General features: G+C 39.5%; 1 protein-coding gene across 4 annotated transcripts; it reads left to right on the top strand.

Annotated features, from left to right (window-relative positions):
- The first annotated feature begins 568 nt into the window (after nt 1-568).
- LOC115449772 (zinc finger protein 2 homolog) lies at nt 569-19,540 on the top strand. Of its 4 annotated transcripts, none has more exons than XR_005113661.1 (13): nt 569-878; nt 1,674-1,778; nt 3,838-4,119; nt 4,547-4,657; nt 6,994-7,146; nt 8,033-8,221; nt 8,720-8,808; nt 10,832-10,972; nt 11,910-12,020; nt 13,013-13,240; nt 15,804-15,965; nt 16,484-16,592; nt 17,478-17,537. XR_005113661.1 is itself a non-coding variant. In XM_037446228.1 (13 exons), the coding sequence occupies exons 1-13, from the start codon at nt 666-668 to the stop codon at nt 18,523-18,525; spliced, it is 1,989 nt and encodes a 662-aa protein (XP_037302125.1). In that variant the 5' UTR covers nt 570-665; the 3' UTR covers nt 18,526-19,540. The 4 variants fall into 4 exon arrangements, 3 of the variants coding, with proteins under 3 accessions (XP_037302125.1, XP_037302212.1, XP_037302170.1); XM_037446228.1 differs by lacking the exon at nt 15,804-15,965 and adding an exon at nt 18,376-19,540 and having other exon boundaries at nt 570-878; nt 17,478-17,585; XM_037446315.1 differs by lacking the exons at nt 569-878; nt 1,674-1,778; nt 15,804-15,965 and adding exons at nt 2,848-3,201; nt 18,376-18,924 and having other exon boundaries at nt 17,478-17,585.
- The last annotated feature ends 169 nt before the right edge of the window (nt 19,541-19,709 follow it).

Raw genomic sequence — 19,709 nt, 5'->3', positions numbered from 1 at the left:
ATTGCATAATGTACCACCTCTGTAAAACTATTGCTATAAAATAAGAAAAAAATACATATATCAAATGTCAAAAAGAGAAAAATACGTAAGACCAGGCAGTAGAGTTGGGTAGGACATGACATAAAAAAGAGTTTGTAAGAGTAGCCTCTTTTTAGCATTGAGCCGGTACAACGTCCTACTTCAAATGAGGCGAGGCGTAGTGAGGCTCGGCGTTTCAATGCGTATCTTACAGTATTTTGTAATGTTAACCCTCAAAATATTTCCCTCTCGCTCGCGACTCGAAACGCAGTAATGTAATGTCCATTGTTTAATAACGTCCTATTGTAATTTCTAGCATGCGGTTCTCTACCTCACTGTTCTCGTCCTACAGCTTACCAGAGACGGAGAATAAGTAACGCGACTGCCGCGCCATAAAATTTGAAGTAGTACAACATATAATTTTGAGCCACTCTTACATTTTGACGTCATGTCCCGGACAAATGTACCGCCTCTTGTATGTCCTACTCAACATTACCAGGCAGTATGGTCGTAAGACTATAGCCTGTCCGCTAAGGACGAAACAAAAAAGTCAAAAGAGAAAGCTGTCAAAGAAGGCTGTTTCATGTTTATTGTTTATATTCTCTGATTTGCACAATGGATTTGCATGGCTCAGTGGCTGCAAAACTATGAAAAAAAGTATGAACTTCTTCGCGAATAGTAAAATTAAAGTAGAGACACAGTCGTATGAGTTCAAACAACCAGCGCCTGGCTGTAGCAAGTTCATGAACGATGTTTATCTCGAAAACTTTTGCGTTTGTTGTCTTGCTAATGGAATATCGCTGGTGAAATTAAGCAGTTGTTCTCACAGTGGTTTTTTAAAGTCTTATTTTCTTAACGAAGTAAGTTGTTGGATTATTTTCTTAGTATTAACCTTTGCTATCTCTGAAACGAGAAGGTAGTAGTGGGTCGGCATTGAAAAGAAAGACATTTCTTAAATGAAACATTATTGTTTTTGCCAAAAAAACTCCTGAAGTCGCATTTGTTATGATTCTAGGGCCTAACTATAGAGTGTTATCATGGCAAAAATCCACGGTCCCCGAATCGCGGGGCCCGCAACCCGAAAGGACGAGTACCGACTTATAAGTTATAATATAAATAAATAAAATACCCTTTTCTTATCAAAACAAGATAAATAATATATATTGCATAGTAATTTGAAAAAGGGATAGTTTTATATGATGTCCCTTGTTTTGACGGACATAGTCCTTCTCCAACAGTAAAGTAAGTAACATATAAGTTTATTATAGGTACAAGTATATTTTTTTTTTAGATATTATGTATGAGTGTATTATATTTATTACATAATAACTCACAATAGGATAGTTAGGAGTGGAACACTGCTGAAAAGGATGTTTGCAGGTTCAAAACCCAAACTCATCTCTGACTTTTCTAAAGTTAGGTGTGTATACTTGCTTGCATTAATCGTGAAGGAAAACATCGTGAGGAAACTTGCACATATGAGAAGTTCTCTATAGGATTTTCGAAGGTGTGTGAAGTCTACCAATCCGCACTAGGCCAGTGTGGTGGACTAAGGCCTAATACCTCTCAGTAGTAGAGGAGACCCGTGCTCAGCAGTGGGCAAGTATATAATATAGGGCTGATATTATTATTGAACAATAAGATTTGTATTACAGATCAACTTTCAGAAATCATTACTATGTGACCACTGCCATGCTATATTGAAAAAGATCAGCACATTCAAAAGCCAAGTGGAATGCTGTGTGAAACAGCAGCAAAAGGTTAGTATATTTATAATTTTTATTTGGTAAGTACACTGTCATCTCTAGAGGTGATGTATGCAGAGGTAGCTTTAGGGGGAGATGAACCAGGCAACTTTTTGGGGCCTCGCTTGTTGCTTTGGACAACCTTATTTATGATGTTACTGACAAAACTTAAAGCCAGGTAGTTTTTTACTTTGAGTGAGTCAAACCAGGCAGCTTTTCAAAGGCACAAGGTTACAGAGGCCTCGCTTGTTGCTTTGGAGAACTTTATTTATGATCTTATTGAGTATTGATAAAACTTAAAACTGGGAACATATTTTGTTCATTCAGGGGCCTCGTGTTGATATCAATCTGTGTATATCTAGTTGTGGCAGGCCGACATAATTGTGTCGACTGCTGAGGGGTCATCTCTCGTCATTCGACATTCTATTGGCCCTCACTCCACTTACCATGAGGTGCAGTGGGGCTACTTTACCAGGCACATATAAAAAAAAACTAAAATCTATCTATCTATCTATATATCTATTATCTATCTATATATCTATATCTATATATATATATATAAAAATGAATTGCTGTTCGTTAGTCTCGCTAAAACTCGAGAACGGCTGAACGGATTTATCTTATCTTGGTCTTGAATTATTCGTGGAGGTCTAGGGAAGGTTTAAAAGGTGAGAAAAATTCGAATAATTGCCGGGAAAATCCTCAAAACAGCATTTTTCTATTTCCTATACAAACGTTTTCTAAATAAAATGGAGAGTCAATTTGTAATTTATTACCGCTGCATAAAGTTCAAATTCGCGTGCGCGTTGGAGGATCTAATATCGCGTTCTGAAACTCAACAAAAGTGAAAGTGAATCGCGAACGCGACAAAATTGCATAGTCTCAAAATACATAGTACATAAATAGTGGTCGGCTTCGAGAAACTCAATTTTAGCTAACTTCAGTTGACACACGAGTCTGTCCGATTATTTTTTTAATAAGACTATATAGAAATCGAAAGATAAATCTTAAGTTTTGTCACAAATTAAATTATAAATCTTAAGTTAAATTTCTGAACGCAATCATAATATTTGACATTAGATTTGACAATCCATCCTGTCGCATTTCAGAGCACGGAAAAAAGTATTATTACGATATTATATCTATCTTTGTGGTTACGTGCGCGTGAACTTTCTTTACTTTGGTGATCCTTTGTGATAGTGACATTCCAAGTAATGTGCTCTTTTTTGTGATAGTGACACTTTACTGCTAAATGAGCGGGAAATTTTCTCACTTTGATTAATTACAATTTACGATGCCGAGGAGAAGACGACCTGACTTAGGTCGTCGTAGTCAATCAAATGTGCGAAGAGCTATCTCACGTGCTAACCGCACTGATGACCAGAGACAGACAGATCAAGAAAATAGTCGTATTGCTATGTCAGAATTGCGTTCTTTAGTGAGTGACAATGTAGGAGACAGGCTAAATTATTTATTCAATAAATGCTTTTTTATTAAATACGGATTCGATTTGTTTGTTTTAAAATCATTTTATACAAAAGATTAGGTCTTTTATTTATCCATGAGGTAGTATGAAGTCTGCCGGGTCAGCTAGTTGAAAATAAATAATCTGTTTCTCTAATTAAGTCCAACATCTAAACCATTACATAAAATGTTATTCACATCCATTATAATCATCTATAACTAGCTGACCCGACAGATGTTGTCCCGTCTTAACTATGAATTTGCAGCGCGCATTCTGTCAATCGCTAACAGTTATTTCGAGCAATTGACAGTTATATAAAATTAATATTTTCATTAAGTTTCTTAAATTTTCTAATTTTCCGCGCAAGTTTTTGAATTTTTTCTTTCATAAGAACCTTCTCCTGACAGTAATAAAACAACAAAAAAATATTGTGAAATCGGTCCAGCCGTTCACGCGTGATGGCGTGAGCAAGGGAAATAGAGATTCATTTTTATATATACAGTCAGTAAAATTCTATTGTGTTAGTACACATTAGAGTTTTTCTGACTAAATGCAGCTAGTGTTGTGGCATAAACGTGGATGTTAAATATAACCGGAATTTTTTTGTAGACTGTAAGTTGGATAAAACTTCGAAGATCAAATATAGTAAGAGCGTCAGTCAACCCTGAAGATGTTAAACCAATCATGCGGAATGCCGTATTCATACCGGAAAGTTTACCGGAAATTCCGGACGAAGCTGAAGACATGGATATAAAAGAGGAATATATATCGGATGAAAGTACAAAATCAGCTTTCACGTACGGCTACGATGACGATTATGTGGAGGAAGAGATACCGAAAGGGAAAAATTTTGAAAAACAGGAAATTCCGGATATAAAGCTGATAAACCGGGTAAGGAAAAATCTTATGATGGTTACTAATCTAATTCAAGAATTACAGCCTTATTGCACTGCAACAAAGTCTAAATTACAGTATATCTACCATACAAAACACAAGAAAAGTAAAGATATCTAGCACATATTTTTAGTTGTATTTAGCAAGTAGGTTTTGTAATTTTCTTTTTAACTGAGTTTAAAAAATGTTATCAATTCTATGTGTTTTTTTAATGTTACCTCAGAACTCAGTCATTTATTAACCATTTGTTTATTTTTATTTGAAAGAATGTACTTCCAGAATGGTCTCATAGAATTTTTACATTGGTTTTTCAATTGTCAGATCAGTCTCAGATTTTTTTATAGTCTTTTTTTAAGTGTCTAGTAGCTTTTTTTTGCTAAAATTGCAAGTAAAATAACACAAATTCTTATATATCCCACCACAGGCCACCACAGGTCAGAATATACAGTCAAACACTCTTCATCAGTGCGAGATATGTATGGCCAAATTCGCAGAGAAGGAACACATGCTGAACCACCAAACAAAACATAATCAGGTAAATAAGCCTTTAAATCTATAATCTATACTATTATATAAAGCTGAAGAGTTTGTTTGTTTGTTTGTTTGTTTGTTTGAACGCGCTAATCTCAGGAACTACCAGTCCAAACTGAAAAATTCTTTTTGCGTTGGATAGCCCTTTGTTCGTGGAGTGCTATAGGCTATATATCATCACGCTATACCCAATAGGAGCGGAGCAGTAATGGCTAATCTCAGGAACTACCGGTCCGAACTGAAAAATTCTTTTTGCGTTGGATAGCCCTTTATTCGTGGAGTGCTATAGGCTATATATCATCACGCTATACCCAATAGGAGCGGAGCAGTAATGGCTAATCTCAGGAACGATCGGTTCGAACTAAAAAAATCTTTTTGTATTGGATAGCCTTTTGTTCGTGAAGTGCTATAGGCTATATATCATTACGCTATACCCAATAGGAGCGGAGCAGTAATGGCTAATCTCAGGAACTACCGGTCCGAACTGAAAAATTCTTTTTGCGTTGGATAGCCCTTTATTCGTGGAGTGCTATAGGCTATATATCATCACGCTATACCCAATAGGAGCGGGGCAGTAATGGCTAATCTCAGGAACTACCGGTCCGAACTGAAAAATTCTTTTTGCGTTGGATAGCCCTTTGTTCGTGGAGTGCTATAGGCTATATATCATCACGCTATACCCAATAGGAGCGGAGCAGTAATGGCTAATCTCAGGAACTACCGGTTCGAACTAAAAAAATATTTTTGTATTGGATAGCCCTTTGTTCGTGAAGTGCTATAGGCTATATATCATCACGCTATACCCAATAGGAGCAGAGCAGTAATGGCTAATCTCAGGAACTACCGGTTCGAACTAAAAAAATCATTTTGTATTGTATAGCCTTTTGTTCTTGAAGTGCTATAGGCTATATATCATCACGCTATGACCAATAGGAGCAGAGCAGTAATGCCTAATCTCAGAAACTAGGAGTTTGAACTGAATAATTCTTTTTGTGTTGGATAGCTCTTTGTTCTTGGAATGCTATAGGCTATATATATATGTATCATCACGCTATGCCCAATAGGAGCGGAGCAGTAATCGCTAATCTCAGGAACTACCGGTTCGAACTGAAAAATTATTTTTGTGTTGGATAGCCCTTTGTTCCTGGAGTGCTATAGGTTATATATCGTCACGCTATGACCAATAGGAGCGGAGCAGTAATGAAACATGATGCAAAAACGGGGACAATTTATTAGTTTTGAGAGCTTCTGTTGCGTGCGCTGCGTAAACGGTTAAAGTTATTCAACAATAATGTATGACGGGATTGTTCCTCTTAAAAAGTTCTACAAAAATATATTATAAAACAAAAGTCCCCCGCTGCATCGGTCTGCCCGAACGTGTTAAACTCAAAAACTACCCAACGTATTAGGATAAAATTTGGTATGGAGACAGTTTGAGACCCTGGGAAGAACATAGGCTCCCGGGAAAATATATAGCGTGACTTTTATAACGGAAAACTTTACCCCGAAAAACTTTATAACGCGGGCGGAGCCGCGGGCAAAAGCTAGTAATATATAAAACTTTCCCACCCTCTCCTCGTCTTCAATCCCCTCCCCATCTATATTCTCTCAGGTCCCCGTTGTTGTAGAGCTGAGAGGTACCGGTATCCCAGGCGCCTTCTGGTGTTGACATCAGGAAAACTTAGGCTTCCTGTGTTAACGCACTTGTGGACCCATTCATCCCAATGCAGGATCCATAGGGCTATGTACGTGGGAAAGTAAGTTAGGTAAATAAGAATGCCTATAAATCTATAATAATATATAAAACTTTCCCACCCTCTCCTCGTCTTCAATCCCCTCCCCATCTATATTCTCTCGGGTCCCGGTTGTTGTAGACCTGAGAGGTACCGGTACCCCATGTGCCTCCTAGTGTTGACATTAGGAAAATTTAGGCTTCCTGTGTTAACGCACTAGTGGACCCATTCATCCCAATGATGGATCCATAGGCCTATGTACGTGGGAAAGTTTAAGTCACAAAAAAAAAACAAGAGTTTGTTTGTTTGAACGCGCTAATCTCGGAAACTGATTAACCGATTTTGATTTTTTTTTTACTTATAGGAAGCTACATTACCCGAGTGCTATAGGCTGTGTTTTATTCCGGTAAACATGAATACCGGAATAACTTTTTTAATGCGGGCAGAGCCACTGGTAAATGATCACTAATACACTATAACACTCAGGAGGAATGTAGCTTTCTATAACTGAAAAAAAAATCAAAATCAGTTCAGTACTTCCAGAGATAAGCGCGTTTAAACAAACTCTAGCTTTATTAGTATAAATATAAAAATTATTTATTTTCAGCCCACGCCAACAAAACCTAAGCCAAAACAGAAGAAAACAATTGTTAAAACAAAAACATCTTTGCCGGTCACGAATCAGTACCAATGTTTCGTATGTAATGCAACGTTTGATGCCGAAGCAGCTTTAGATAACCACAGACAAGAACACGAGAAGGTAACATAATTTATGGTTAAATAGTTTATGCTCGCGGTTCTGCCCGGGTGAAAAAGTTTTTCCGGAATAAACATCCCGGTTAATATTTTCCCGGAATATAAATTCTACAGATATACATAGCACACAGGATTAATGTAGCTTCCTAATACTAAGTCAAAGCCAATATCACTGCCCGACCCAGAGATCGAACCTCACACCTCAACACGCCTAGACAAATGTCCACAGGTACAAAATCCAAACACACCTCTGACTTGTCTAAAGTTATGTGTGTATTCTTTGTGAATTATCGCGTACTTTAATGATGAAGGAAAATATGGTGAGGAAACCTGCATACCAACAAATTCTTTTATAGAAATTTTGAGGGTGTGTCTGCTCGCACTACAGCGTGGTGGACTAAGGCCTAATCACTCTCAGTAGTAGAGGAGTGCAGCAGTGGGACAGTATATAATAGAGGGCTGATATTATTATTGCTGTAATTATATCCACAATGGTTTATGCCCAATATTGTCTATGGAAAAGAAGAATGAATAAGAAACTATTTCGTTTGTTGTCACTTAACATGTATAATTTATCAATTTCCGGTAGGCGTCACTTAGGTAGCTAGTGAAAGGCTGGTAGGTTAGCTAGGTTAGGGCTTTTATCGTCCTCACCGGTGAGGATCGCGACGCGTTTCTCCCTTATTGTTTATTTAAAAATACATATATACATCATTTTATTTCTTCTTTCCTGCCAGCCGGCACTGGCTTCTTTGTTTACTATATTTTTCAATTATTTTATTTTCAATATAAATTGTCTTTATATAAGCTAATTACTTATAAGTGCAATTATGTTCGCCTACGTGATGAATGAAGTATTTTATTTTATTTTATAATTATTATTTCACCAGATAAGGTTCGCTCGCAGCGACCTCTACGGCAAGATAAGAATGGTCTACCTCACCAGAGAACAGCTGGAAGCCGAGAGGGACGTGATGCGAGCCACAGAGTACGCGATGTACCAGAATAAGTGTCATTATTGCTTGAAGAGTTTCAGCCTTGAGGACTCGCTGAAGTTGCACATGAGGAGGCATGACAAGGTACCACTTTATATTATGTAGCATGCATTCTGACGCCTAGCAGCAGTGTGTAGTTGTGTTCCGGTTTGAACATTGTAGCCAGTGTAACTACTGGACATATTTAACATCTCATGTCTCAGTGAGCGCAGTGGAATACCAAACAATACTTTGTAATTCAAGGTGTTGTTTCTACTGTTTATGGATCGTATCGCTTACCATCAGGCGAACGGCAAGCTCGTCTCGTCATTCAAAGCAATAAAAAAAATCGTATGTAGGCAGATAAAATATTATAGCAATTTCTTTGTTTTTTTTTTTATCCGGCCCAACATATGTACCCCACTGACTGACCAGAGATGATTACCCCTCGCCAGTCGACACAATTATGCCGGCCTGTTGGAACCGGATATACATAGGCCGATATATAAAATACAACCTACCAGTAAACCATTTTCCCTGGACCCTCCGCCTCTTTCAAAGACATCCATTTAGCCACACATGTGTTTTTTTTTTTTTTTTCAGAAAAGAGGCAAGTATACGTGCCCTGTATGCAAATGTGTGTTTAATAAAAGCACTAGCATGAAACAGCATGAAGAGCTTCATTGGCGACGGTATGTTTGATTTTTTTTACTAATATAAACTGGCTTTTGCCCGCGGCTCCGCCCGCGTTATAAAGTTTTCCGTTATAAAAGTTACGCTATATATTTTCCCGGGAGCCTATATTCTTCCAAGGGGCTCAAACTGTCTCCTTACCAAATTTCACCTTAATACGTTGGGTACTTTTCAAAAAGTATTTTTCAGTTCGAATCGGTAGTTCCTGAGATTGGCGCGTTCAAACAAACAAACAAACTCTTCAGCTTTATATAATAGTATAGATAAATAAACTGGCTTTTGGAAGCGACTCCGCCATCATGAATAAATAAAATTAACCTAAAGCACTCGAGGAGTAATAGCTGACTATTAGTTAAAGAAATTCAAAGTCTTTTTATGGGCCGTTCAAGTGTTACGTAACGCAATTTGTGCGGGAGGGGTGTCTTGTAAAATGTTATGATGCGTTACAGGGGTTACAGGGTTCATACAAAGCGTTATGTAATATTGATCATTTATTTTAAAACAATAATAATAATATCAGCCCTGTATTAAATACTTGCCCACTGCTGAGCACGGGCCTCCTCTACTACTGAGAGGGATTAAGCCTTAGTCCACCACGCTGGCCTAGTGCGGGTTGCTAGACTTCACACACCTTCGAAATTCCTATAGAGAACTTTTCAGATGTACAGGTTTCCTCACGATGTTTGCCTTCACCGTTAAAGCGAACGATAAATTCACAAAGAATACACACATGATTTTTTAGAAAGGTCAGAGGTGTGTTTGGGATTTGAACCTGCGGACATTCGTCTCGGCAGTCCGTTCCACTCCCAACTAGGCTATCACCGCTCGCTTAAAACAATAACGAAGGTATTTTAGCGACATTCCGGTATTTTGCGTGAATTAATTGTGAATGTTAGAAAAAAAAATTACTTTAGAGTTACATAACTTTTGGAGGGGGGGGGGGCGTACAGGAAAATGTTACGGCGCGTAACATGGGAGGGTCAAAAATCTTCAAAAATTACGTTACGTAATACTTGAACGGTCCCTTAGTAGTTCTTGAGATTGTCGTATTCAGCGCGCACGCACACACACGCACACAAGCCTGTTATGACCAAAGAAGTAGGCATCACTAGTGCACCCTTTTTCTGCATCTTATAAGTTATTTTATTTAAATAGTAATTAAATATTGTCATGTACTTTGACTTATCATAAGTGCAACTATGTTCACCTACGTGATGAATAAATCATTTTATTTTTTACTAGCTTCCGCCCGCAGCTTCGCCCGCGTGGATTGCGGACTTCAAAGTTGAAGCCGGTCGCGAACGTTCGAGAATGTTCGTTTTTCGAAGCTACTCGCTAGGTGATTCGCTAGCCTCTAGGTGCCAAGCAAGCCGCCTGCCTGTGCGTTCGCGACCTTATATATATACAAAAATAATCCTTATAGCATGATTCAGTATTCACGCGTGATGGCTTATTATTAGCGTATTTCATGTATAACTTTGGTGTTTCTATACCGATTTCTATGATTCTTTTTATGGAATATTTAATAATGTTAACTTTTTAATTAGGGATGACTGAGAGTGTTATAAACGTAAGAGTAGACAAATATAATGAGAAAGCTTCGAACTGCTAAGCTATCGGGAGTTACACGTGTTATTGTGAGTCAACCATAAAAGATAGACATATGCTGTCGTGGGATATTTTTTACATAATTTTAAGGAGAACATTTCCGTCATACATGATTTCTGTGTAGCTTTAACAATTAAGGTTGCACACGCGACGGAAGCTTAAAAAATGGAGTAACTTCTCCCGTTTTCCCAACATTTCCCTTCACTGCAAGTGAAGTTCCAAGTTTCATTAAAATCTGTCGAGTAGTTGTTGTTTCTATAACGGTTATAAAGACAGACAAAAATTTTACTAATTGCATTTTTGGCATCAGTATCGATCCCTAATCACCCCCTGATAGTTATTTTGGAAATATATTTTATGTACAGAATTGACCTCTCTACAGATTTATTATAAGTATAGATTATTATGTTACAGATATCAATGCATGGAATGCGGAAAGAAATTCATTCAAGATAGAAAATGCATCGCGCATTACAATGTAGAGCATGCTGATAAACACAATCAAATCGACGACTACTACGCGTGCCGGCATTCGGATTGCAACTATATTGCCAGGTGAGTGGACTATCAAACCGCTGTAGTTACCAGAAAACTGTCTTTTCGTTTTTGTAACTTGATTGGCACAACCTGTTTTTTTAGTTCGGTCTCTTGGGTATTACTAAAAAAAATAAACTAATATTGACTAATAATAATAACTGTATTATATACTGTCCCACTGCTGCACTCCTCTACTACTGAGAGATTAGGCCTTAAGTCCACCACGCTGTAGTGCGGGTAGACTTCACACACCGTCAAAATTCCTATAGAGAACTTCTCAGGTATGCAGGTTTCCTCACAATGTTTTCCTTCACCGTTAAAGCAAGAGATATTTCACAAAGAATACACACTATTTTAGAAACAGAGGTGTTGGGTTTTGAACCTGCGAATTTTCATTGCCATTCGTCTCGGCAGTCCGTTCCACTCTCAACTGGGCCATCGCCACTTCAATGTGTTTGTACATAAATAATGTATTTTGTAAATACGCATTTACCAATTTAATACTAAAATGCAAAAAATCAGAGGTTCGGACTAGCCTGACGGACACGTGCGTGGTGCGTTGTGCGTACTAAGTTATTGTGTTTTTACATTATTATTTCTTATTGCAATAAAATTTATTGTAAAATACACAATTTAAATACAAATACTAATTACATTTGAAATGAATAATATTATTGTAAAATACCATTAAGATAACACAGTGTAGTTGTAGCACTAATGTAGATATTATATAGTGTTACATAAAATTGAGCTATTTTGGGCATGTGTAATACCTTTGTCACTGTGTGTATGGAATAATTGTGTACACCCGTGGTGGTCGATTTTTGTAGATCTGAATTATAATGATACCAACTACTGTACCAAGAATCACACAATAAAGATTTGATTTGATTTAATAAGGATTTTTTTTTATCCTTTAACAGCATTAAAATATTTTTTTATGTTTTATTTTTAGTGACTTCGCAACATACAGAAAACATTTGAGAGAAATCCATCCTTCTAAAGTACAATGTAATCAATGTAATCATGTTTTCCCTAACGCCTGGGAGCTGAAATGCCACAAAAGGTAAGCGAAACAACATCGAAATGAAATTATTTTTCGGATTTTGTCGCGATTTTTTATATTATCATATTTTGTCGGCGTTTCGATGACTGCAGCCGTGGTCTTCAAAGGATTTTTTTTTAATAAACTAGCTTTTGATTGCGGCTCCATCTGCGTGTATAAGTTTTTCCGGTAAAATATGATTGCGCACCGTCTGTGTAAAGAAAGTTTTTCCAGAATAAATATTTTCACATGATGTTCCCGTGAAAGTAGCCCGTACCACTCAGGAGTAATGTAGCTTCCTTTTAGTGAAAAATATTCGAAATCAGTTAAGTAGTTCCTGAGATTAGCGCGTTCTAACAAACTCTTCAGCTTTATATATTAACTAGCGACCCGCCACGGCTTCGCACGGGTGCAATGCTGATACCAAATACACTACAGAAAAACTGTGAACGATGTATATAAAAACATAGCGGCCCGCTCTGGCTTAGCACGGGTATAACATAACAAAATAACAGTATTTCTACACTATTTAATGGATGTTATTATACATATAAACCTTCCTCTTGAATCACTCTATCTATTAAAAAAAAACCGCATCAAAATCCGTTGCGTAGTTTTAAAAATTTAAGCATACAAAGGGACATAGAGACAGAGAAAGCGACTTTGTTTTATACTATGTAGTGATGTAGATTAACTAGCTGCGCTTGCGGCTTCGTCCGCGTTGAAGTCAGTGTGTTATAAAATGTTTCGCGTGTAAATCCCGACCCACAAGATTTTTTACCACCACGTGACCTCAACAGCAATCGTTATATTTCAGTCAATTTACATAAAACCGTAATATACTATTGACCTAAACCTACCTCAAGAATTGCACTATCTTTTAGTGAAAACCGTACAAAAATCCGATAAGTATATTTTGAGAAAATCGATCACATACAGACAGCTTTTGGGGACTTTGTTTTGTATGTATAGATTACGGTCCATTTTCGCATAAATTATTTTTTTGTCCACAGAAACAAACACGAGGAAACACATCAGGGTCCATTCAAATGTCACCATTGTGATAAGAAGTATGCAGGCAAAAATAGCCTCAGAAACCACGTACGCACAAACCATAGACTAATACCGGTGCTCAAGGATATCGCCTACTGCAAAACTTGCAAGAAACAGTTTAAAGATAAAACAAGTCTGGTGATACATATGAGGAATAATTCCAAACACGTCACGGACGATGGGAAGAAGTGAGTGTTTATTGTACAGGCACGCACACACGCACCCACTTACTCGCACGTACACACGAACGCATGTGCTCACACGCACGCACACACGAACGCAGGTGCTCACACGCACGCACACACGAACGCACGTGCTCACACGCACGCACACACGAATGCAGGTCCTCACGCGCACGCACACACGAACGCACACACGAACGCACGTGCTCACACGCACGCACACACAAATGCAGGTCCTCACGCGCACGCACACACGAACGCACGTGCTCACACGCACGCACACACGAACGCACGTGCTCACACGCACGCACACACGAATGCAGGTCCTCACGCGCACGCACACACGAACGCACGTGCTCACACGCACGCACACACGAACGCACGTGCTCACACGCACGCACACACAAATGCAGGTCCTCACGCGCACGCACACACGAACGTACACGTGCTCACACGCACGCACACACGAACGCACGTGCTCACACGCACGCACACACGAATGCAGGTCCTCACGCGCACGCACACACGAACGCACGTGCTCACACGCACGCACACACAAATGCAGGTCCTCACGCGCACGCACACACGAACGCACGTGCTCACACGCACGCACACACGAACGCACGTGCTCACACGCACGCACACACGAATGCAGGTCCTCACGCGCACGCACACACGAACGCACACACGAACGCACGTGCTCACACGCACGCACACACAAATGCAGGTCCTCACGCGAACGCACACACGAACGCATGTGCTCACACGCACGCACACACGAACGCACGTGCTCACACGCACGCACACACGAACGCACGTGCTCACACGCACGCACACACGAATGCAGGTCCTCACGCGCACGCACACACGAACGCACACACGAACGCACGTGCTCACACGCACGCACACACAAATGCAGGTCCTCACGCGCACGCACACACGAACGCACGTGCTCACACGCACGCACACACGAACGCACGTGCTCACACGCACGCACACACGAATGCAGGTCCTCACGCGCACGCACACACGAACGCACGTGCTCACACGCACGCACACACGAACGCACGTGCTCACACGCACGCACACACAAATGCAGGTCCTCACGCGCACGCACACACGAACGCACGTGCTCACACGCACGCACACACGAACGCACGTGCTCACACGCACGCACACACGAATGTAGGTCCTCACGCGCACGCACACACGAACGCACACACGAACGCACGTGCTCACACGCACGCACACACAAATGCAGGTCCTCACGCGAACGCACACACGAACGCATGTGCTCACACGCACGCACACACGAACGCACGTGCTCACACGCACGCACACACGAACGCACGTGCTCACACGCACGCACACACGAACGCACGTGCTCACACGCACGCACACACGAACGCACGTGCTCACACGCACGTACACACAAACGTGCACAAATACGCGCACGCGCTCTGCTCTCTCGGGATCACACGAATTTACACACACAGAGAGAGAGAGAAATAGAAAGAGACATTAATTCTTGGGGGGTATGCAGAAGCGCAACAAGTTAACCTATTTTTCTGATTGAATTCCGTTCTATAATGTGAAAATAGCAACACCAGAGTTTCTTGTCCGCTCTTCTCTGGTGAGAACTGCTTTCCGAACTGGTAGAGTTAATATTGATAGAATCTTAATAATGTATACAATATTTATAACATATTATCGATTCAAATAGATCATTTCATTTCATTACCATCAGGTGCAGTGGGGTCATTTTTTCGTGACCGCATTAGCGGCTGTTCAAGTATTACGTAACGCAATTTTTGAATTATTTTGACCCCCCTGCCCTCCCCGTGTACCGCGCCGTAACGTTTTCCTGTGTGGCGGTACAATTAATATACATACCGTCATCTCGTCAACATCAGCGGCACTTCGAGAAGACATATATGGTATTGACGCAACTATAGTGATTTATCGCAACCAATCACGCAAGATGGCGACAGACGATCCTGGATTACGCTTGGACAATTTTCGCGACGTGCAGCATATATCGTTGTACGGTTCCAGTGAAAATTACACTATTTAAAGCGTTTTGCCAAACATTATACACGTGCAGCCTGTGGGTCAGCTATACGCAGAAAACTTATAATGCTCTGCGAATCCAATACAATAACGCATTTAGATTGTTGTTGGGTTTCTCTCGTTTTTGTAGTGCGTCGGGGATGTTCGCCGGTATGCATACAGACGATTTTAGTGCGATAATGTGAAAGCGCGCGACATCACTGATGCGCAGGGTTTGGGGTGCGCCCAACAGCATTGTAGCCCTTGTAAGCAATGACTGTACAAGCGATTTTGTGAGACACTGGTTTGAGCTGCATAAGCCTGTTGCTCAGCTGGTGGGTCAGTGAATCGCACGCTGTAATGTTTTGTCTTATTATTGAGTTTTGTTATATGTGTAACTGTACGTACTAACATTTAATATAATATAATTATTGTAATTTACTAACACTATGGGTGTATACTATCCTGAAATAAATGTATTGAATTGAAAAAAAATTGAATATATACCACCTCCGTATAGGAACTGTCGGAGGGGCCGCGGTCGGTCACAAACATCTGCCTGACTGGAGATCTTCCCCCCATAGAGGAACGCAACCATCTGTTCCTCTACAGTGGCGTGTACCTTTACGCCGCTAAACCTGTACGCCCCTGACCCACCCTCCAAAAGTTATGTAACTCTAAGGTTAATTTTTTTTTCTAATATTCACAATTATTTTACGCAAAATACCGGAAAGTCGCTAAAATACCTTCGTTAAGGTTATAGCTTAAGGTCCATTTTTATTAAAATTTATTATATTTCGGCCTTTAAAATTTCGTCGTATTAAATTTTAAAGGCCGAAATATCCATGCATATTAATTATTTTTACGTTTTTCTTTCAACTGCGAGAACTAATCACTAACTAGACGTGAATTTAAATTCTTTACTTGCCAATACTTGTTTAGTTACCCAGATTAAAGGTGAAACAAAATGTATGAAAATGGACCTTAAGCTATAACCTTAAAAAATCCAATGTTACATAACGCGTTGTACGAACCCCCACACGCGCCTGTAACATCGATCCCCCTCCAAATTGCGTTACGTAACACTTGAACGGCCCCTAAAAAAATGCATGAATAATTGCTGCGCCCCTGAAGGTCCCCTGGGAAATTTTGACACATGGTCTCTACTGCAAGCTGCTGTTGACTTATATCGGTTTCCAGGTACACGTGTGACCTTTGCGGTGCGAAGTTCGTCACCAAAACAGGTATCCAGTCGCACGTAGAGATGAAGCATTTACCCTGCACGTACCAGTGTGACCAGTGTAATAAGGTAAACAGTAGACTAGAGACAGTAGACTAGAGGCAGTAGACCAAATGCCTTCTTACAATCTTCTGTACTGCCGTGCTAAGCGCAAAAGCGGTATGTCAGGGAAACCTTATTTCGAAATAATCAAAGTTTTGTAAATATAGTTTTGTATGTAAAAGTGATAGAGAAACTCTTTTAAGGTTTTTTGACAAGTTATAAACAAGATACCGTTATTTAGCTAAGTTTTTAAGGCATTTCTTTAAGCTATCTGACGCGATAAAAATCAAGATTTTGATTATTTTGAGATAACGCTTTTGAGCTTAGCACGGCAGTATAGCTCATTATAAATATAAGTCTCTTTATATATTAAATAAAAAAACGGATATACTCTAGTTGGTTGTGAAACGAACTGCCGAGACGAATGTTCGCAGGTTCAAATCCCAAACACACCTCTGACTTTTCTAAAATTATGTGTGTGAATTATCACTTGCTTTAACGGTGAAGGAAAACGTCGCGAGGAAAGCATACCTAAGAAGTTCTCTATAGGAATTTTGAGGGTGTGTGAAGTCTGCCCGCACTACCGCGTGGTGGAGTAAGGCCTAATCCCTCTCAGTAGTAGAGGAGGCCCAGCAGTGGGACAGTATAGGTATAACATATCACGCTGTAGTATGGGTAGACTTCATATAACCTCAAAATTCTAATAGAGAACTTATCAGGTTTCCTCACGATGTTTTCCTTCACCGTTAAAACAAGCGATAATTCACAAATACACACATAATTTTAGAAAAGTCAGAGGTGTGTTTGTGATTGAACCTGCGGACATTCGTCTCGGCAGTCCATTCCACACCCAACTAGGCTATCGTCGCTTAATAGAAACATTTAATTATTGACGTTTATATTCCAAAACAGATAGTCAGCTGCAGCAGGGCTCTAAGGAAACACATGAAAGACCACAGCGAGAAACCAAAAGAGTTAAAACAAACGAAACTGTGTCAGATTTGTGGGAAGGGGTTCAAGGTGAGATAGAACTGTATTGTATGAACTGAAAGGGTTATTTTTAATTGTTTGATTGAAGAGACGAGCTTGCCGTTCGCCTGATGGTAAGCGATACGACCGTAAACAGTAGAAACACCAACACCTCGAATTATAATGTATTTGGTATTCCACTGCGCTCGTCTGAGACATGAGATGTTAATTATGTCCTATAGTTACACTGGGTACAATGTTCAAACCGGAACACAACAGTGACTACACACTGCTGTAGAAATAGACATTGCGGTGGTATCTACCCAGGCGGACTCTCGCATATAAGACCTACCATCAGTACTTTAATTTACAAATATACATAGTATCACGCCTCCATCCTACAGGAGAAGGCAGTGACTATTGCCATTTCGCACGATCCTGGCATACTTCTCTCTACTTCCACCTTCATATAATAAGAAGTTTGAGTGAATAGCTTATTGAATTATTACCGCTAATTTAAACGCAACTAGAAATTCTTGAGCAATATATTGCAGCAACAACTTGATGATCTAAACTAGCTTAAAGCCTAGTGTAAAATAGCTTATTGGATTATTACAACTAATAGAGGCAACTGGAAATACTTGAGCAATATATTGCAGCAACAACTGGATGATCTAAACTAGCTTAAAGCCTAGTGTAAAATAGCTTATTGGATTATTACAACTAATAGAGGCAACTGGAAATTCTTGAGCAATACATTGCAGCAAGAACTTGCTGATCCAAACTTAGCATTAACTTGACTATGGAGCCACATATATTCAGCTTATTTTTTTTATTTCAGCACACTCCGAGTCTGATAAGTCATCTTAACACCCACACGGGCGAGAGACCACTTCAATGCACTCGGTGTCCAGCAACATTCGCTTACAAGGCGTCTCTGTACACGCATAATAGAATTGTACATAAAGTTCCCAAGAAAGGGGTTAAGTGAAGTATTTCTGTGGTCTTTTGTGTTCAGTTTCAGATATATCTGTGAACATATTGTACACAGGAAAAGGTTTAAGAAGTGAAGGAATTCTGTGGCTTTTGTCTTAATAAAGATCAGAAAAAAAATGCCCAAAAAAGAGTTTGAGAAGTGAAAGAATTCTGTGGTCTTTTGTGTTCAATATTGGAGATTTGTGAACATAATGTGCACAGGAAAAGGATTAAGAAATACAGGAATGCTGTAGTTTTTTTTGTACAGTTTTATAAAGATCTGAGAATATAAAGTGTCCCAGAAAGAGCTTAAGAAGAGGAGAAATTCTGTAGTCTTTTGCGTTCAATATAAGAACGATCTGTAAACATAATGTTCACAGAAAAGGGGTTAATATACAAACTATTTATATTTGTATATTTTTTTTATTGCTTTGCCTTGTATAACGAGACGAGCTTGCCGCTCGCTTGATGGTAAGCGATACGACCTCCCACAATCACTAGAAACATCAACACCTTGAATTACAAAGTATTGGTATTCCACTGCGCTCGCTATCCTGAGACATGAGAAGTTAAACACGTATTAATAGCCAAGGGGGGGCAGGATGGGCTGCCCACGCCTGAATTCTTAAAAAGATGGCAAATATAAAGCAACCAAAGTTTTAAATCTTTGACTTGACTTGCTTGATCGATCATTCCCGTACGTCGAAACTAGAATGAATTCCCCAATACCATTCCTAATATTCCGCACGCTTAATTACGCTCTGCTCTGTGTTATTGTTAAAGCGGAAAAGGGCGAGTAGGAAAGGAACATGTGCCCTCGACTTTATCTACAATTCATACTTTTCTCTTCCTCCATATCAACTTGACGCCCCCTCCCCCCTCTCCAGGCTGGCGACGCTCTTGTCAATAGTATAGACGTAAGCAAAGAGAATTATAATAAAGAACGTAAGTGACTATAATAAAACATTTAAGGAAGGCATATACGAACTTATACGTTAAGATTTATCAATAAATATAATTTTAAAACTGAATAAGTGATTTCCTTATATTTTAATTCCAAAAACGGTTTTAATTCCTTATTATTCTGAGCCGCAGCCAACTTTGAAAACAGACGCGATCAGATAAGTATTTATTTTTACTATATGCCAATTGAGTCGCTTCCTAATACTATCTATTGAAATATCTAGCATTTTCTAGGCT

The sequence above is a fragment of the Manduca sexta genome, chromosome 1 (assembly GCF_014839805.1).
Source record: "Manduca sexta isolate Smith_Timp_Sample1 chromosome 1, JHU_Msex_v1.0, whole genome shotgun sequence".
In the NCBI taxonomy this organism is placed as follows: domain Eukaryota; kingdom Metazoa; phylum Arthropoda; class Insecta; order Lepidoptera; family Sphingidae; genus Manduca; species Manduca sexta.
This window is presented reverse-complemented; position numbering and strand designations above follow the sequence as displayed.